The sequence below is a fragment of the Cryptotermes secundus genome, unplaced genomic scaffold (genome assembly GCF_002891405.2).
Source record: "Cryptotermes secundus unplaced genomic scaffold, Csec_1.0 scaffold186, whole genome shotgun sequence".
Lineage (NCBI taxonomy): Eukaryota > Metazoa > Arthropoda > Insecta > Blattodea > Kalotermitidae > Cryptotermes > Cryptotermes secundus.
The window spans coordinates 1,854,485-1,874,134 of record NW_019727393.1 but is presented as its reverse complement, the minus strand read 5'-3'; the positions used below and the strand labels follow the sequence as shown (position 1 = coordinate 1,874,134).

The 19,650-nt window shown below is 40.9% G+C and overlaps 1 protein-coding gene across 5 annotated transcripts in view; it reads right to left on the bottom strand.

Moving 5' to 3' along the window:
* The window catches only part of LOC111864651 (synaptogenesis protein syg-2), a 1,101,357-nt gene that overhangs the window by 126,125 nt on the left and 955,582 nt on the right, over positions 1-19,650 (bottom strand). For all 5 annotated transcript variants that reach the window (XM_023852046.2, XM_023852043.2, XM_023852044.2 and 2 more), the window contains one exon: positions 1,947-2,098. In XM_023852046.2, coding sequence (XP_023707814.1) covers positions 1,947-2,098 — 152 coding nt within the window. The remainder of the gene's footprint in view (positions 1-1,946; positions 2,099-19,650) is intronic.

Sequence of the window (19,650 nt, the reverse complement as noted above, 5' to 3'; positions counted from 1 at the left end):
CTAACTAAACCAAACAAAAAATAACCAGGCAAACCAAAATTCTAACTAAGCTATTAGTTGCTGGCTTCCCACCTCGGCGGCCCGGGTTCGATCCCGGGTCTGGTCAAGTGGGATTTGTGGTGGACAAAGTGGCGCTGGGGCGGGTTTTCTTAGAGTACTTTGGTTTCCCCTGACAATCTTCATTCCACCAAATTCTCCATCATCATAATCACCCGGGGCAGGCTACAATAGAGCAATCAGTGGCCGCAGTGCCGAGTGGACCCAGTTGGACTCCACCCCCCACTAAACGAATTAAAAAAAATAATAATCAAAGAAGCTATCTGAGAACCAACGAACATAACAAAATTACTAATCAATTAATAAACCCTATGGTGCACGGTCTCTCGTGTTCATGAGTCAGCAAGTGACGCAGACGGTTAAGGAAATCCCCAATTTCATAACACTGAAGAGCAATAGGGTAGAATGGTACTGACACTTAAATTACTCTATTATGCACAACATGAACAAGGAACATGACACGAACACGTGATGGGATGTCGTTCGCGTGTACTATTGCCAAAACTCAACAAATCTCACTGGATACGTACTAATCATACATGGAGACAGAAGACTTCTCCAAAACGCTGGTAACTATACCAGACTATTAGGCGTCACATTCCAGAAAAAAAAAGGAATATTGATATTTACTGCTGTGATAAACTCAAATCCCTAAATTTTCGCGGAATCTGGTGTCTGTGAATCAGCAGTAAATGTCTGTCTGACGAACTCAATTTGTATCCATCTCGACCGAATATAAACACTAATTTACATGCAACTCGAACGGAAGTTTACAATGACAGTCTAAAATACATTATGCATGATGCAAAATGCACGCATGAATAAAATCTACTACTTTTTATGTGAATTGGTTACAAGTACAGTAAGCTTACATTTTTCTTGCTATGAATAAGGGAAAATGTTTTAATTGTTGTATGTTCTAAGACATCTATAGTGCGTTTAGTTTTGCAAGAACAGATTTCTATAACATTAAATATCTTATAAAACGTGAAGTAATTTAGTCTTATAGATCGGTACTGGTTTCACACCGAAACGTTGGTACTTCTCTATCAAATTCCACCGCATCATATCCTAGAAAAAGTAATCTTCGCTCTGTGAACCTTGAAACTTGCATTCATTTATATAAAGGAACCTCAAATCCGGCGAGGTAAATAAGAGAGCAGAGAACACGTTCGGAAAATAGTGGAGTAAACTGACTGACTTACAGACAGACTAACAAACAAATTGAAACAAAACTAAATAACTGATATCAAGGGGCACAGCACATCCTGCGAAGTCAATTTTTACTGTGGTACTAAAAAATCTTCGAATTTTATGGAACAGGATGGGTCATTGCCGAGTCCACAAGAGTCCACCAATAGTCCCTATCCTGGGCCAGATTAATCTAGTTCACGCCCTCCCATCGCATTTCTTCAAGTACAGCCTTCCATTTGCATCTTAGGGCAATAAATTGTGTTTTGACGACTGTGACAAGCGGCGTTCATAAATTCGCAACTCCACTGTTACACTTTTGAGCTCATTATGAACCGGGGTTTCCGTTTGTCGCGCCTAATGCCTACAGTCCTGCCTCACTTATAGCTCCCTGATCACATTTACATGTGAAGTAGGAAGTCACAGCTTCGATAAAGAATGTAGCGCTCTTCATTTTAACGTCAAACGTCGAAGAGCGCAGTCCCAAGTTCGCACATATCAGTATGTGTGGCTGCGTCGGCCCTTACAGTTCAAATACACAACTAAAAAAAAAAAAAATGTGCCAGCCAGCGCTGCCTCGAGGTGGACACCGTTAATCGCTGATAGGAATAATAGTACAACTGCGGCGGGATTTTAGTTCTCACATGAATATAAGGTCTACACTGACTGTAGAGGAGATGCCCCAACGGTCTACTCACCGTCTCCTTGGTCCCCTCGAGCCGCCGCCCGTCAAGCTTCCACGTAATGCTGGCGGGTGGTCTGGAGCCTGATGACTGGCAAAGCAAGTCGTACCTCCTGCCCTCAGACAGAGGCTGGCTGGCCCCCAGGATTCTCACGTCCAGTGGCATGACTGCAACACATGACAAAATAACTTGTTATATCGACAGTATAATGAGCCCGGAAATTTATTTTATGTATCAAATCAGAGTTTCGACGGAGGGGGACACACTAGGGGCGAATGGTGGGAAAACAGTGACCTACTGGACTTCCAAGAAGAACAGTTCATTATTCAGAGACTAAAATTATTAATATTTGTGGACATATACGCATATATTGTCACGTGATTATAGACGGGGTTTGGATTGTTAATGAGATTTACTGAACATTTACTTACTTACTTACGGCACTGAGCCCTTCTTGAGGAGAAGCCAAATCTGCAGCTACTCAAGAATTTCCCAGCATTTTATGGAACCCGAAGGTTAATTACCGTGTTCACAAGAATCCTCCACTGGACGATATCCTGAGCCAGATCAATCCAAATCATTCCATCCCATCCTATCTCTCTAAGATCCATTTTAATATTGTCCACCCACATACGCCCTGGTCTTCCAAGTGGTCCCTTTCCTTCTCTCTTTCCCACCAATATCCCATATGCATTCCTTTTCTCTCCCATTCGTGCTACATGCCCTGCCCACCTCATCCCCCTTTTACTTGCTCAATTACTGAACATTTACAGATCGTAACTACAAGTAACTATAGCGCTATCGCTAATGTTCACACTCTGCAGTTCATTACAGTACGCACTAAGTCTTCTCAGTCTGCTGTATATTCACCGGTTGTTGTCTGGTAACGGCTTCCAACGCCGTAGATCCCTAAAATTAAATGTTCACGTTCTTTCTGTTCGGTGACTGTCTCACAAACTAACTAAGCTCTAGACTTGACCTGCTTGTAACACTTCGACACGGACAGCGTAAAGTGAATCGCTTCCCTCTTAATCCATTGGTGCTTGTTAGGAATCTGTTGCGGTCACTACTTAGCAACGGTCGTTGATACGTGTATAATGTTCAGGAGGTAAATTGGTCCCAAAGCTGACATTTATTTTTAGCCTAATTTCCTTACGTTGAAATAATAATATGAAGCTTATGAGATCACCTTAAATTTCCGTGTGTCTGTGTTTCCCATCTATCAGTTTTAATGCAATGTAACTTAACGCCTGAAATCCGGAATAGGGAAGCCAGAAGAGACGACCGTTATTAGGCAATGGTTCTGTTAACATGTTGGACGCGTTGTTTTCTATAAGGTTCGTGTCATGTCCAAGGAAAGCAGGTGATTAGTTCTTCCCAGAACTTCTTGTTATACTTTTATCCTGTGGTACATAAAGATTTGGTTTGATGTAACTTAAGCGACACACAAGTATAAAGCAATGTAAGCGAAAACTGACTTTAAAGATAACAGCAAATGAGAAAATATGAAGCCAGAAAATCCCATGATGCAGCAGCTAAATACTAAACGTGTTGGCCAGTAATCTTCCAGAAGATCAGAAAAATATTAGGGCCATAGTCTACAAAGTTACGTTTATATTAAGTTATGATACATTTATGTTAATATTGTAGCATGTAGGTCCGTTGCTAAGCAACGACTGCGAAAGAACAGCAGTTACTAATTGACGGCCTCGCAAACAAGCATTTCTGCACTGCATTAATTGGAAACAGCAACAGAGGAACGGCATTTTCTGTGCGTTCCGTGCCGAGACAAGACAGTTGGAGCAATAAGTTACTTGTGAGACAGTCGCCAGGCGGTAAGAACGTGAGCACAGAAGCAGAGGACATTGTTAGGATCCGTCACTAGGAAACGACTGATTGAGACATAGAAAACTGCTGTGGTTACAGTGATTTGTGTAGAACAGCGAGAACATAATTTGTATCTATAGTTACCTTCTGTAAGTGTATAATAAATCTGATTACCAATTCAAACTCTGTCTAAAAGTCAAGGAAGCTGGGATGTAGAGTCCATAATGAAACAGGACAAATGTTACTGAATATGGCAGTTAGCGACGTAAGTTTGCTCAGAGCACTGAGGGATAAAACACTCCCCGCTTTGTGATGTACTGTATGTTGGGCGAGTTACATGACAGGACAGGTTGGTATGAAGAGAACGTTCGGTTCGAATACTGTACGGGACACAGTCTATTCTGGGTTTGTGTTTTGGTCTTCTCAGTACCTCCAAGCAAGTGTCATGATTGTACTTCGGTTAGTTCATAATCACTTTCCTCAAAACCATTTCCAATTCTTCATTGCTCAGTCATCAAGTCATTCGAATTTACGGTATAATCGCGATAATATAGGTTCGTTAAATGTCCTACCTTCCACGAAGTTGAACGTTTTACGTGTAAGGCAATGACATTTGCTTTGGTTTGAGGAGCAGGGGCTCCGCTCAATGTAATAAGGGGCACTGTACGGCAAACCAAATGTTTTCCATGCAGGGGAGTAGCTGTGAGTAAACTCGCCCACGCTCAGGGACATAACGTAAACCATGCCAAGTCAAATGTTACTGTGTATGCAAGCGATCGAAGTACCGATATTAACGAGCGTCGTATATGCCTTACTGTCCTGTGGTGTATACCGCACATCGAATCCTGTGTGCTTGGTTATGAAAGCCTATATCTTTTTATTGTCCTTAGTGGATCGTTTTATTTGTATTGGATCCATACGCAAAACTCGAAATATGGCTTTATGATATGTTGATGTATGGTGACGTAAGTATGATGAAGTTAATCATGGTGATGTCGCAAGCCTGTATCTGTGGCGTGGGATATGTCATAGCTAATCTCAATATGTATGTAAAGTGCTGAGTAATCCGTATTCTGTATCTTTCTTTTTTCTTTGAAGTTTTGTAAAAATTTATAATTCTGGAGCCATACAAATAAAATGTATTCTTACGTTTTTATATTTTTCGGGATTCTCGTTTTCCGTTGTTCTGAGATACTTTAAGTACCTACATTACACAGTCTCGAACAGTTCGATTATCGCTGAACAGAGAACTCGAAAATATTCGGAAAGAAGCATTCGTGACGAAATCGGAGTACTAGGTCTTAAATATGCCCGGAGGGACTGAAGAAAACCAAGAAATAATTCAGTCAGGATATCTGGCGACCCGGCCCGGATTCGAACGGTGTGCCTTCCGAATACAAATCTTGAGCGTTAACTCGAAAGCAGCCTGTTTTGTTGCCTGGCTTCTAATTATTGTAAGAAGGCAATGAATGGAACTAGGCTTCTCTCGATTTCTTCTTCTGATAGTGTAAAAGCAGATCCAAGCAGTGTATTCAGAAGTTGAGAAATTTATCTGCGTTTGGATTTAATTTGAAGAGGCTTCTACCATAGCGCGTGAATAGCGATGCACTTGGTGCTATTCCACACGTTCAGGTGGTATTATGGGATTCCCCTTTGTGTATCTCCATTATACAGTTCAGGCGCTTCCTCGAAGCTTGCTAATATCTCAGCAACAAAATCATTTATCACAAAATGTTCCGTCTATGACTGGGAGGAGGAAACTCCTAATGAACAAAATCGGTTCCCTGTGAAGGAGCTTCCTGTCACGTGTTACGCCAGGGGTGGATATAATACGTATCTCCTCCATATTATTACACTTTCACAGAGAATAAATCTTACTGTGAGAAGAACTGAATCAAGAACCAGGAGTATGCGTGTGTGATCAGAGGTGTTAATTTCACTTTCTTTTTAAGACAACTTAATGTACTTGTATCTGGAGGCGTCGAGCTCAAGTAACTTATAATTACGATAATTTACAAATCTCATCTGAGCCTGTACAATATATCCCACTGAGAGGTAACTCATAGCTGATATTAAACCTGTCTCAGAGTTGTTTCCTTATTAATAAAAGATGTTTATGAGGTCACCTTATTCCTGTCCGTGTTACGAGGCTTATGAAACCATCTTGATCTCTGTGTGTCTGTGTTTCCCTTCTATTGTTGCTAGGCAGCGGATTGTTTCTGTATCTGTGTCGGGTCGGGCAAATTACTCCAGGGCGTCGCCAGCACAGTCATTCATTTTTCTGAGTCCCGCGGGACACAAGGTTATGTTTTACATGTGCATATGTACTGATTCTGTGAGTCTGTGTCTGTCTGTTTCTCTCCCTTAATTATTTCGTTTTCTTTATGGTCCGTGTCCTAGCAATGGAAAGTAAGTCAATTTGATATTAAAACTGAGTTCCTTGAAAGAAAGCACAGTATCAGAAATACAACTTACGATGCCATACAAGCAAATATATCCTATTCTTCTACATATATTTAAGAAGTAGTAAAACAGTGAGATGAAACATCCGAAATTAAGCATCTCTATTTTACCATAGCAACGAGCTGTGGGGCATTAAAACATTGAAAGTTATGGCGTTGGTCATGGAGGAGCAGGCAGTCATTTTGCTTCAGTGTATCTTCTCCACTATGTGGGTACTGGTAATATTTTGATGTAGTATACTATATATTGGAAACGGTTTAAGCTTGTCTATTTGCGTGTGTTATTCGTGGGAGATGGTGATAAATAGATCATTTTATAATATGTATCACTAGAAATGAATAGAAGAGAAGGGTTGGAGGATATCTTGATTAAATGAGTTCTACTGGCAGTTAAAGACAAAGGTGTCCCTGAACTCCAGTATCTCTCCAAGAAGGCGTAAAGGGGAAGTGTTAAGAATGCATCACACACATTATAACAACTATTCGGTAGAGATCAGTAGTTAAATTCACGCTATGTCTGCTGTAACCCAGAATAACGAGCTTGCGATGCCCAGTGGACAACAAGCTGTGTGTTCCAGATCTTCGTATTTGGATTAAATGCCATTGGGTCAGTCCACTAATGACGGGTAGTTGTGGGAGATATGTAGCATATTAAGAACCACTACTAGACGTTCGTGATGATGGTACATCACGAGTAAACTTGTGATGACTGAGATCCTGGATTTTGTCCATTGTCTGGTACTCAGAAAGAACAGCTACGTTTCGGAAAGTGCATATATTTTCGTCCCCAAGCGAAATGGTAGGGAAGCACATACTAAGTTGGAACATTAGAAAAAGCTTATCTCCATCAATAAACCGTTATCATTGTGAAGCGACATTTTATAATGGATCCAGCTGAGTATGAGGCTCCCTATTATTTCACGGGATGACGGAAACAGATCCGGCTTCAGAAACGTTATACTAAGTCGGAATATTAAGCGGAAATGAGGCTAAGGAACTCAGTAATCCCAAACGTAGATGGAATACGAGAAATGAATTTAATCGTAAACTCTTTAAGAAGCAGGGGCGTAGGGTACATGGATGTGGTGGAAGCATTGCTTCCCTATAGAAAAGCAACCAAGAACATTTCTGGCAATTTTTCAATTTCAAAAAAATATTTCATACTTCAAAATATTAATTAATCTGAGAACATATATTACATATAATGAGAATATTGCAAGTTTTAATGTGTTACATAGACAATTTATCAGGATAGATCAGTTATTTTCTTCCAAAATGCAGGGAAATTTAAACTGCAACACCCGCGGAAGCAGCAGGTCTTTCGCTTCCACCCTCCCCTGGGTTAACTGGCTGACTCAATGTCAGTGTTGTGTGTAAGTGAGCTATGCGCTATGGTATGCTACCAGCTTCGTGCTTCCAGCAATGTTGTCAGATGTAAGGCACAGTTTGCAGTAGAATAATCTGTGACCTTGCAGTTAAGCGTGCTTACTAGAAATTCGCAGAACCAGGATAGGTTGTCATCACTGGCTTTGATGAACATTGAAAAGTCCTTCCTAAACAAACTGCAGTCCAAACCCATTTTTCTAGATGAGGTTATTGATCTGTTTGCCAAGAAAAACAGAAGAATCGAGCTGAATTATAAACAATAAAGTAAGCATTAATTATATTCCAGGTTCACAGCCCTCTCATTTGATGGCTATAAAATTGTGTTGATAATTATGTGTTATTTTAATATATTACCTTAAATTTAGAATACATATTAAACTATTAGCTGTTTTCTTTTAAATAGAAGATAGAAACTATAGGATATGTAGAAAAAATTTATATACACGTATATAAAGTTGCTTCCCTGCTTTCGGTAGTCATGCTACGCCACTGTTAAGAAGACTCCACTTGTGAGACTTGTGCGTAGAGGTGAGAATATTATTTCAAAGGAACCGGATGAAAGATTGTGGATTCGACTGAACTGGCTCATTACAAGGCCTAGTGGCAGTCCCTAGTAAAGATGGTAATGAAATTTGAGGTTCCATAGAATTTGAGGAATTTCTTGACGAGTTTCACATCATGTTACATGGAGCCAGCCACAGACTGCATGCAAATGTGGGGCGGAATAAGGAGAAATTAAAGATTGCTTACTCTAGAAGATAAACACAGATAAGTTAGGAGCAAGAAGATATACTGTCAGAATGGGAAGAAAGGTGTATATTGGAAGGAAAAATCTCTTCCAAAAACAATAGTGTGCACCTATAAAATGACATTTTTTCGGAATCAAATTGGTAGTTTTAGAGACGGAATATGAGGTGGATAATATTAAAATGGATCTTAGAGAGACAGGATTGGGAGGTATGGACTCTATTGATCTAGTTCAGGAGAGGGAACAGGCGAAGGCTCTTGTGAACATGGTAATGAGCCTTCGGGTTCATAAAATGCCGAGACGTTCTTGAGTAGCTGCAAAACTCGCGGCTTCTCAAGAAGTGTAGTTCCATGAAGTCAGAGATGGAATGTGTGGACGCATAGAAAGACAAGCGGTTAAGTATTAAGTTTATATACCTGAAGAATAAAGGCATTAAACTGAAGCGCGCTTAGGATGAAGACTGTAAAACGACACCGTTACTATGTCGGTAACTCCTTTAACTATTACAATGAACACTGTCAGTGTGCTTCGTATGTGTTGTTTGCTTACCGACAATACGGTGAAATATACCACGAAACGGTACTCTTGACGGTGGCCGCTGTGAGAATGTAAAACCTCACACTCTGTTTTCCTAGTCTCTCTCTTCATAACTTGCGAATGATAAGTTTTCTTGGAGGAAGGAACAGAATTTTTAAACATGGTTACTGTTTTGAAGACCTCCAGAAATCCCCTTCAGTTGCTAGGATTTTGATATCTACGATGGGCTAAGATGAACTAATTTCCAACATTTTTTTTCTGTGAATCCTCTTGGAAAAGTACCACTTGAAAGACAGGGAATACGGAATTAAATGGTTCCTGGTGAGGCAGGTTGTGAGGATGTGAGGCGGGTGAAACTAGCTCATGATTATATGCTATGGTGAGATTAGGTGTTAAAGGTGTTGAACCTGCAGGTTTAATGACGAGAGAGTTAGCCGGATGAACTTCGCCTGTTACAGCTTTACGCTTCTTTCCTACATAAATATACACACATGTGTCTCATATACAGGGTGTTCCGTTAAAACCTCCCACATTTTAATTAATCATTGCGAAAAAATTGTGATAAATTATGGAGTATAATTAACACTAGATGAAAGAAAAACTAAAAAAAATTTATTTCCGTTTTTCTTCGGTAAGGGTACAGTATCTGGTCGCGTATACCTTGACATGTTAGAACACTACAAAGTTTTGTAAAATTTAGAAACGAATTTCACTTAAAGAATAGCACTTTTGCTTCTTTTACAGGAGATTACTCCGTCTTTAAGCCGGCTACCTTGCAAATTTAACTTAAAGTAAAATATCTGATACACCTTTTACAAAGTTAACTGATAAAAATCGTTTGAATTATCATAATCCGCCCACTTGTTACCTTGATTTAAGTATATTTTGAATACCAAATATACCTTCCATAATGACGGGATAGTACCTTTAGTTAGATCATGATCATTTCCTTCTGCACGGTGTTCACAAATCATTACACCATTTGACGCTATACACAGTGTAACTGAAAGGTACGGTGAAACTTTGGGCACAAGCACCGCTTATCAGAAGAAGAATGATTCCGGAAACATTTAATTTGAATTATGGCTGAAAGAATGCTGTGTAGGCACCAGCGGCAGTTGGGCATCAATGTGTGGGCACGGATTGTACGCGACTGTTTGCTAGGGCCGCATGTTGTGTGCACCATCGGCTTACAGGCAATCACTACCGAGTTTCTGCTTACATGATTTGACAAAGCTACTGGAATGTGTACCAGTGGCACTCACAGCACGAATGTGGTACATGCAAGATGGTGCTCCGGCACATTCTGGCCTTGCTGTGAGAGATGTCCTCAATAACACCTATCATGACCGATGGATAGACAGAGCAGGACCCACTGGATGACGTCCACGCTCGCCAGATTTCAATCCTCTGGACTTTCATCTGTGGGGACAAGCAGTTCCTGTTGACAATGAACAGGCACTCCACTCTCGGATTGTGGATTCCTGTCAGACTGTGAGGAACTGCCCAGGCATCTCTGAACGAATGCTGCAGTCCATAATGAGACACAACAAGGCGCGCATTGAATATCATTAAGACACTTTAAACTCTTGTTATAAATATATTATTTCTGCTGTAACTCACAAATTAAATGTTTTCCGGACTCATGTTCTTACGGACAATTTTCCTTATTTTTCTGCGTGGAATTCGTCCTTACGAAATTTATTCGCGCCTTTCAGTGACACTGCCTACAATACGGACAGCTGAAACAGTGTCATTAAATAAATAAACGATTCGGGTGATATAAAATATGTCACTCAATATCCTTTTAACATCAAATTGAACGAAAGATGAACTCTTTGATATTAAGTACTTTCTCTTCTTTTTACCGCTGTCAGTCAGGATTTAGTACAAAACACACCGTATCTCATTAAACCTTTAAGCGCTATTACATCCTGACTAATCATTATTACACAAAAGGGCCAAATACTTTCACTGCAGCCAGAGTTATCTACGTGAAATTTTATTAGATTCCAATCGGCTTTTCTGAAAGAAGCAACCGATATCGGTGTTCCACATAAGCTGAGAATTTATAGATCTGCTTAATGAATATCAGCTTCTCAAGAAGGCCTCTGCTGTTCGGAAACATAGCCAACTCCTATTATGGATATTCACGTTACACCTCGTAATATTGGAGAAAGGGGATCCTATGCTACTGGTACAAAACGTATAACTTAGTAAATTAATTTTTCTTTTGAGTTCATTTCCGTTAGCAAACGTTTCTTTAGATGAGCCATATATTAATTATCTGTTACATATTTCGGCATTTCGGCCATCATCTGGCAATCACATTCACTGTTGGCTACAATGCTCAGCCCTCAGATTTTCAAGTGTTTACAGCAATTATATTTTGCGTTGTCGGCTAGATACGTTGGAGAGAAATGTTAATATGTTGAAATGTTCAATTTGAAAACGTTTAATTTCTTAATATTCGTGATATTCTGAAGTCCTTTTATTATAACAGTTTTATTCTTTCCGTGGATACATTTATTTCATTGTATTTTTAGACGCAGATGATTTGAGTTTAACTCTTTGCTTCGATGCGGGTAGTAACTTAACTGTTCTTTGTAGATTTCCGTGTTTTTGGATGTGAAATTCTTTTTGGTTGCAATATGAAATGAGACTTATATTAAGAAAGCAGTCTTCTGGGATTTGGCACCGTGTATATGTGGTGTTAACCGACGTTTCGGAGGAACGTATCGCCTCCATCTTCAGGGTAGAAGAAAAAATATATAAGAGATCTGCAAGCAAAGAGACCGTGAGAACCGGTAAATTGTTATTGCCTACGCATTGGAGATCTTATTTTTAACTGCGTTTTTATGTGAGCGTTAGCGCTTACCTCGTCTTCCCAGGAGCACGACAAACAGTACGTCAACATTCTGACCTGCCTACAGGAGTTTGCACTGCCCCTGAATGATAAGAATACAGTGCTCTCATGAATTATTTGTGTGACATCAGTATTGTCAATGCGGCTGCAGGTACGAATATGAAACAATGTGAAAACAACATACAAACTCTTCAAGTCTTGTTGCCAACATTGACTGTAACATCAGCGGTGATTGGCACTCCGAACACTATCAAAGGAAAATTACATCTCAAATTCAAAGCTTGGAGAGGACACACTGGGTCCGATCCTTGGCCTCCCTAAATCCTCAGACCTTACTCCACGTGACTTATTAAAAAAAAAGTTAAAGCACTCCCTACAAGACGTCGTCAAGGCCCATAGGGTTGTGAGACGTCGAGACTCAAATATTTTCTAGACATTAGCTCACAGATGGCGGTGAGGCTGTCAGCCTTACTCGCCGGCCGCACCTTTAGCCCTAGGAAGTTAGCTGGTACTCATTTCTGTTAGAGGCTGAGTCGACCCCAGGGTCACAGTGCGGTTGGATGGATTAAGTAAATTATTATAACTAAATTATCTCATCGGGAATAGAACCCGCGAGCTTCCGGATTGCAGCATAGTGCCTCAACCACCTACGCTGTGTCCCCATGTGACTCTTACTTCTGAGAATATGTGAAGGTCCAGGAATGCCACCATCCGACGCAACAGTCCCTTCGAGAGATAATTTCACAGGCTATAGCCAACGTCGGTGAGTCAAGACTACGTCGTACTTGGAAATAAATTAAAATCTAGTGTTGGTGTTTGCAGTATAAATAATGGAGCATATTTCTACCTTCACTTTATGTGTTTCCATGCTATTTTCTCGTAACTGTTTCGAAAATGCACTAATTTCTTATTACCCAAATTACTGTTTGCATCAGTACTTCTGTAGTCCTTGGGTTTCTGCCAATGAAATTTAGCGTGTGGTTTCATATTTTGGGAATACTCCGAGTGTAATGACTTCCAGCCTTTCGACATGGGTATGCATCTGCAGTATTTATGAATAATATGAAGAGAGACTTTGCGGTTGTCATTTATTAGAGTATCCCTGAAGCTAAGCGGCCTCCGTAGTCTAGGGGTAACGTTCCCACCTCATGACTCAAGGTACGCGGATTCAAACCCCTCCTCCTGGAGGGACTGTAAGCCGTGGGTCCCGTGTCGTAGATTTACGGCACGTAAAAGAACCTCATGTCTCTAGGAGACCTCTGAGTAAAATTAGGCCAAGTTTCCCGCCCAACTAGTTTCCAATTCCTCCGGTAGATGGGGGAAGTATCAGGTACCACTGCCAGAGGAGGGGGGATCTCTCTGACAGAAAGGGACTAAAGTATTAGATACCACTGCCAAGTAGAGGGTAGAAACCTTGCTGGCAGAAAGGGACTAGGAACCCCTGCCAGAGGAGGGACGACCTCGCTGACAGAAAGGGACTAACTATTAGATACCACTGCCAGTAAGAGGTTGGAACCTCGCTGGCAGAAAGGGACTGATAGTAAGTACCAGTACAGGTAGGGTATAGAGACAGTAGAAATTAAAGGGGGACGCACAATGGACCAGTAACCGGTCTAAGTGCATGGGGAAACCCACCCCCTCAATACGGAATACGGAATCCCTGAAGCTTGCAACTTAAATGCTTCCTAAAATCTTGGGAAAACCTTAAGAAATATATGTGGCGTATTCCGGAATGCTGAAGCTATACATATCAGTAGCATGTTCAGCTTCAGTCTTTAATGAGACCGAAATGAACAGGGCTGGCAATGCGGATACATACGAGTATACTGCGCCAGTGTTCCTGTCCAACCCACATGAGGCTAGAAAGTTAGCAACTGACAAAACATATCAGTATAATGTCAAGCTCCTTCTCCTTCAGAATTACAAAAGATAAAATGCTCATAGAAAGGAAAAATAATATATAAATATCCTGTACAACACTGTCACGTATTTAGGGATGTGGATACAGAAAGGCTTTGGATTGGCGAATGGATTTTTGACTACTTGTACACACCAATCGGATCTATAAGTGATTACAGCGCTATCGCTGATCTCCGCACAAATCACCATAGCTCCCGATACGCATTTTCCAGCCTGCTATATCTTCACTAGCCATTTCCAGGCAACTGCTTCTAACAGTGGAGAATCTCCAGCTTTATGCGCTCAGATCCTCTTTTCAGAGCCACCTATGCAGAACTCTAGCCAACTGTCAACCTTTCTATAACGCCATCTCTTCTCAGTCTCCCTTGCAGAACTTAACTCAGTTGCAAACCCTCAATTAAATGGATTACCCAAATTGCATTCTTCATAAATTCTCGGCGCGGACATCGGAAACACCGTTCTTATATTGTTACCTGTGTGTTCATTTCCGCGGGAACGTTTTTACAGAGCCGTTGCTCAGAAACGACCGACTGTTTATTCGTCTACTGCATAACAACGGCTTTACTCTTTGTCTGTTTCGAGGTCATTGCCTAGTAACGGGTCTATATGCCGCAGTATAATTATAACATATACCATTCAACAAAGAACAATAATGTCATCAGCAGAATATTGGTACGCCTGCATGAGGCCAGTGTGTCTCACAGACAGAATGAATAATGTGTTACTGTATTTTAAGTATGAATGAAGCTAGACGGTCACTAAGAGGCAGGGATATGAGATTATTTTGTTTAACTTCGGCTTTGAGTGTCCAGGCATGAAACTAGAATATCCGAAACAATACAAATGTCTTGTTCCGCCTACATTGTGTAGCCTCTCACTGAAGGACAAAGACAAATCAATACCTTGTCTAGCATCAGCTTCTGCGTGTCTAAATGATGTTGCTTTCTAAAAGCCAGGACAAATAATATGTCACTGTCATGCACAGCCCAAACGCATCTGGACAAAAAATATGTCTTCAGTATTCGGCATGCCTGCATGAAGCCAGTCTTCCCAAACTCCTATAACACACATGTGAAAGCAGTCTCGCGCTGATAAAGACCAAGCAGATAATTCATATGGAAGAACAGCCTTTCGCATGCCACGCGAGCTCAACTTCATTTAACAACGTTTTCTCTGGTCCCAAAATTTGAATGATCAGTCAAAGATGAGGTGTATGAAATAATAATTTGTTTCTTTGTTTAGATATATACAAATAAGCATAATATTCAGCCTGACAGTCTGGTAATACCATATCAAATCAATAAGGATGCTAGTTGTACATGAAAGTAATACAATAACGATTGATTTTTAAGTTAAATAAATGAGTATTCAATCCGATTACATATTCTAACTAAAGTTAATGCGTTTGGAAAATAAGGTACCTCTATCTTGAATATGCTTCTCCTACCCCTCTTCCATGCTCACGAAATTTTCGCGTAACTGTGTAGCACAGACTTTGGTGATGATCTAAGCATATAGGTATTTTGCAGTTGGAGTAAGACTGTCCCAAAGGCCGCGCTATAGCTCAAGCGGATAGTCCCTGGCTTCCCACTGTGGCGGCCCGGGTTCGATCCCGGGGTCTCGTCAAGTGGGATTTGTGGTGGATAAAGTGGCGCTGGGGCAAGTTTTCTCCGAGTCGTTCGGTTTCCCCTGCCAATCTTCATTCCACCAATTGCTCCACAATCACCCTCACCTATCATCTGGGGCTGGTACAATAGGCCAGAAGTGGCCGCAGTACAAGGGACTTAGTCCCAACCCACTAGCAATAAAAAAAAAAGACTGTCCCAATGTTTAGCTCTGCAATGCGAGATGATTTAAGAAAGAGCGGGGAAGCATAAGAAGAGAATGGGGTAAATGCAAGAGAATTCGAGACACAGGAAAGACTAATTAAACAGTGCGTAACAGATGTACAGAGGACCACTGGTGGAATAAGCGGGGGAACGTTCCTTGTGTCATAAAGCAGTGTAACACGTCTCCACTCGAACTGAACACCGGATTTTCAATTCAGCATCCGCAAAGACGGCCTGAAACATATGAGATGTTCATATTTGTATCCCTGTTTTGCCTGCGCACTGTCTGATGACAGGCGACAATAAAAGGGCAAGTGTGCGAATACTAAACGACTAACTCCGTGCATACAGGCTCTGACAATTCTGATGGTCTTTGTGGAAAATACGTGCCTCCAGCTGAGTAATACATCTTCAGTGAGGTTTCAAGCGGTGTAAAATTATAAAGTTAAATATTATTTTTTTCCCCTTTGGCGCTACAGCCCCAGTGGGTCTAGGCCTACCTCCATGAACTTCTCTGTTCACTTCGGTTTACTAGATCTTANAAATTTATATAATAATAATAATAATAATAATAATAATAATAATAATAATAATAATAATAATAATAATAATAATAATAATAACAATTTACTCATTTTTATACTGAAACGCGTGGGGGAAGTCTGCAAATTTGCACAAGAAAGACAAAGGTTTCTTGGATGATCTTTTATACAAAACATACCGGAAAGTTGTAGGTCGCAACGTGTATAATAGTTCCGCATACGATGACAATGATAACGTGATGATATTAATAATAACAAAAAGAAAAATTGGCATGACTGTATTTACTGTAGAAAGAGACAGATTTAATATTAACTGAGAACATCAAATTGGACAGTTTAATTAATTAATCAATCGTTTATTCATTAACAATCTGTGTGAAAATTGAAACAGATCATACACAATTACACGTACAACGGAACAAGGTCAAAGATGTACGCCTATTTTAGAAATGTTCTTCCTATGCTGATCTCCCATATAGTCATGCAGTCGTGTAAATATGCAGGTGAAAAACAAGGTATTTATATCGAAACCAATTGTATCCGGGCAGGACGTCCAAAGACCATACAATAGGCTGTAGTGTGGTTCACTCAGAGAAGGCCCTGAATAAGTGTCCACGACACAATAACTTACCAATGAAAACGGAAGGTAGCAACACTCTGCGCTTTACAGCATGGACCTGGTGCCTGGCTGCTGGGTTCGTGCCATTTCCTTCTGTCAGTGATTCCACGCGTTGTAAAACTAAAGTTGTCCGTGTGCTTGACTAATTAAGTATTACGCCATGAAGATGTATGGGAGAGTGGATTATAGATCCATATTTTCTTGAACTACGCACTAGTTGGATTTGAGTAATCAGCTTCATGCCCCGGCTGCTTTACCCCCGGGAAAGTGCTCCGGGTACCCATTGTATAGGAGGTTGAGTGGGCCACAGAGCAGGTCTGAACGACTGGAAAAGTGACATCCTTGACCCTACCGGGATTCGAAATCCGACACTTCGGTCGTCCAGCCAATCGCTATACAGACTGAGCTATCCCGGCTCCTTGGGCCGCTCCATAGCTCAGGCGGTTAGTCGCTGGCTTACCACCGCGGCGGTCCGGGTTCAAGCCCGGGTATGATCAAGTGGGATTTGTGGTGGACAAAGTGGGGCTGAGGTAGATTTTCTCCGAGCACATCGGTTTACCTTGCCAATCTTCATTCCACCAAATTCTCCATCATCATAAACAACCGGGGCAGGTACAATAGGCCAATCAGTGACCGACGTGACGAGTGAGCCCAGCTGGACTCCACCCCACACTATGAGAATTAAAAAAAATCCGGCTCCTTCCACGCGTTATTCGGAGGAATATTGTACAGGAACTTGGATCGCAATGTAGGACCGTGTCTCCAGGAGGACAGAAACAACTTTCAGTATATCCTGGAACTCAATTTTCTCCACATCTGCAGGGACACATACTCTCCAAGTTTCCTTATCTTTCGTACATTATTGCTTGATTTATTGTTTGTAAGTTGAGGCCTCCTTTCACTGAATCACCCTATACAAAACACGTTGAGATTAATAACAAATGTACTCTTATTGCACTAAACACAATGAATTATGAAGGAAATATTCCCTTTTAATTCATTAGTCTGTGAGCGTGTAGCAGCATGGAAACCGTCAGTAATGTCACCTCCTGTTATTTATCTATGCAGGATTCAAAGTTAACAACACAAACTATTATATCCTAACCTGAATACAAATTCGTGAGAAAAAAGTAGGCTAGGGACTGTGTCTGGAAAAAAATACAAATTCACACACGAAATTCTGAGCTATAGGCAAAGCTTTTCATTTACAAAAATACATATCGCACCGTAGTGTATCATGTTAATTTGCAGATGGAAAACAGAGATGTACATGAGGTTAGGGTGTGAGGAAGAAATATTTCAAACATTTAAATGCGACGTTGTTTCCGTGTTTCATATCACTCTACCAGCGTCTCGCTGCTTCGTAGTCCTCCCCCCAAACAGCACTTAGCAGTTTCAAATGTTCTCGTAATTTGAACTGTGATGAACGCAGGCAGTCCTGACGGATAACACTGGTACAGGAGAGCGACTGGCCCAGCGCACGGGAACCGCCAAATAATTAAACACAATACTACCTACGGCAGCGAGCGTTTGCTCCCGCTTTACCCCTCCGCACAACCCTCTCACATATCAACATAAATACTAATACCGACCTCGCAACAATATGGGAGGTGATGGCGTGAAGTTACCCCTCGTTTCGGAGGAATGTACTGCATCCGACTTCACAGATGAAACAAGCAGTAAGCAGTCGTGCCAACCACAAATTTCTCAACGCTACATTTAACTTCCCAGCTATGTTTTTCTTTCCACTTTACCTACACTTATTCGAACATTAAATTTTTGTGTTCCCTGATGACAAAACCCGTTTATATTCCTATAGAGTTTGTTATTGCTCTACGTGTTTTAGTTATAAAAATAAAAATAAGATATTCTTCGCTCAAAATATTTCCTGCTGTATATACTCTACGAAATATTATATACATATAAACCAATACATCGCATGTGAGAGAGAAGGGATACAAACTGCGTTCTGGCGAGACAACGAAAACAAAAAGATCCACCGGGTAGACGTAGGTGGGAGGAAAATATAATATAATAGACTTGATATAACGGCTGAAGGTCGTAATAGTGGAACCAGAAAAGATGGCCGCTGCTACGCAACGACTCGATAAAGAAGTTTCGAAAACAACAAACACGAGACGCAACAATGGAGGAAATGTTAGAAGCGCTCTTTCCTTTGCAATAAATGTCGAGGCTATATAGCGAACTGAAAATACTGATATATAAACTGCATTTGTCGCAGGATTTCTGATACATGAGAGAGCCATTCTTTGGAAGAAATAGTAAAACTTAAAGGTTTAGTGTATAATAGAAGGATGCGATTCAGGCATATTTAGGCTATATCACTGTTACTATTCAAAAGCAACTCATCGGCATTACATCCCCAATTAGGGAAATCTTAGGACAGAGTACAAGTGCAATTTATTGTACATATCGAATTAATAAAATAACTGCATACTAAAGAAATAATTATCGCATCCATATCAGGGAAGAAGATTTTAAACGACTTGACGAACAAAATAAAATAAGTGTAGACTCCATTCTGAATAGACCTTCAAAAATAAAAAGACAAACTCAGTGGTCTGTAGTCCGCAAGCGAACTATACCGACCGAGCGACCGCCGCTTGTCGGCGAAGTTAGTGCCAACTTATGCGGATGGAGGGTGTCATGTGGTCAGCACAACTGTTTCCCACGGCCGACAATCTCGGTTTTCTAGACCGGAGTCGCCATTTCCTTGAAATAGCTCCTCAATTATCCTCACGAGGCTGAGTGGACCCCGTTCGAGACCCACTACTTCTCAGAAAATCTGGTAGCGTCAGGAATCGAACCCGGAACCTCTGGATTTGTAGCCAGGAACTTTGACCACTAGACCATATTCCTAGTTGATTTCCAAGTCATACACGATATATTCCTCTTTATTTTGTATTGGGGGGACGCAGTGATGTAGTTGGTTGATACACTATTCTGCAAGCCGGAAGGTCGC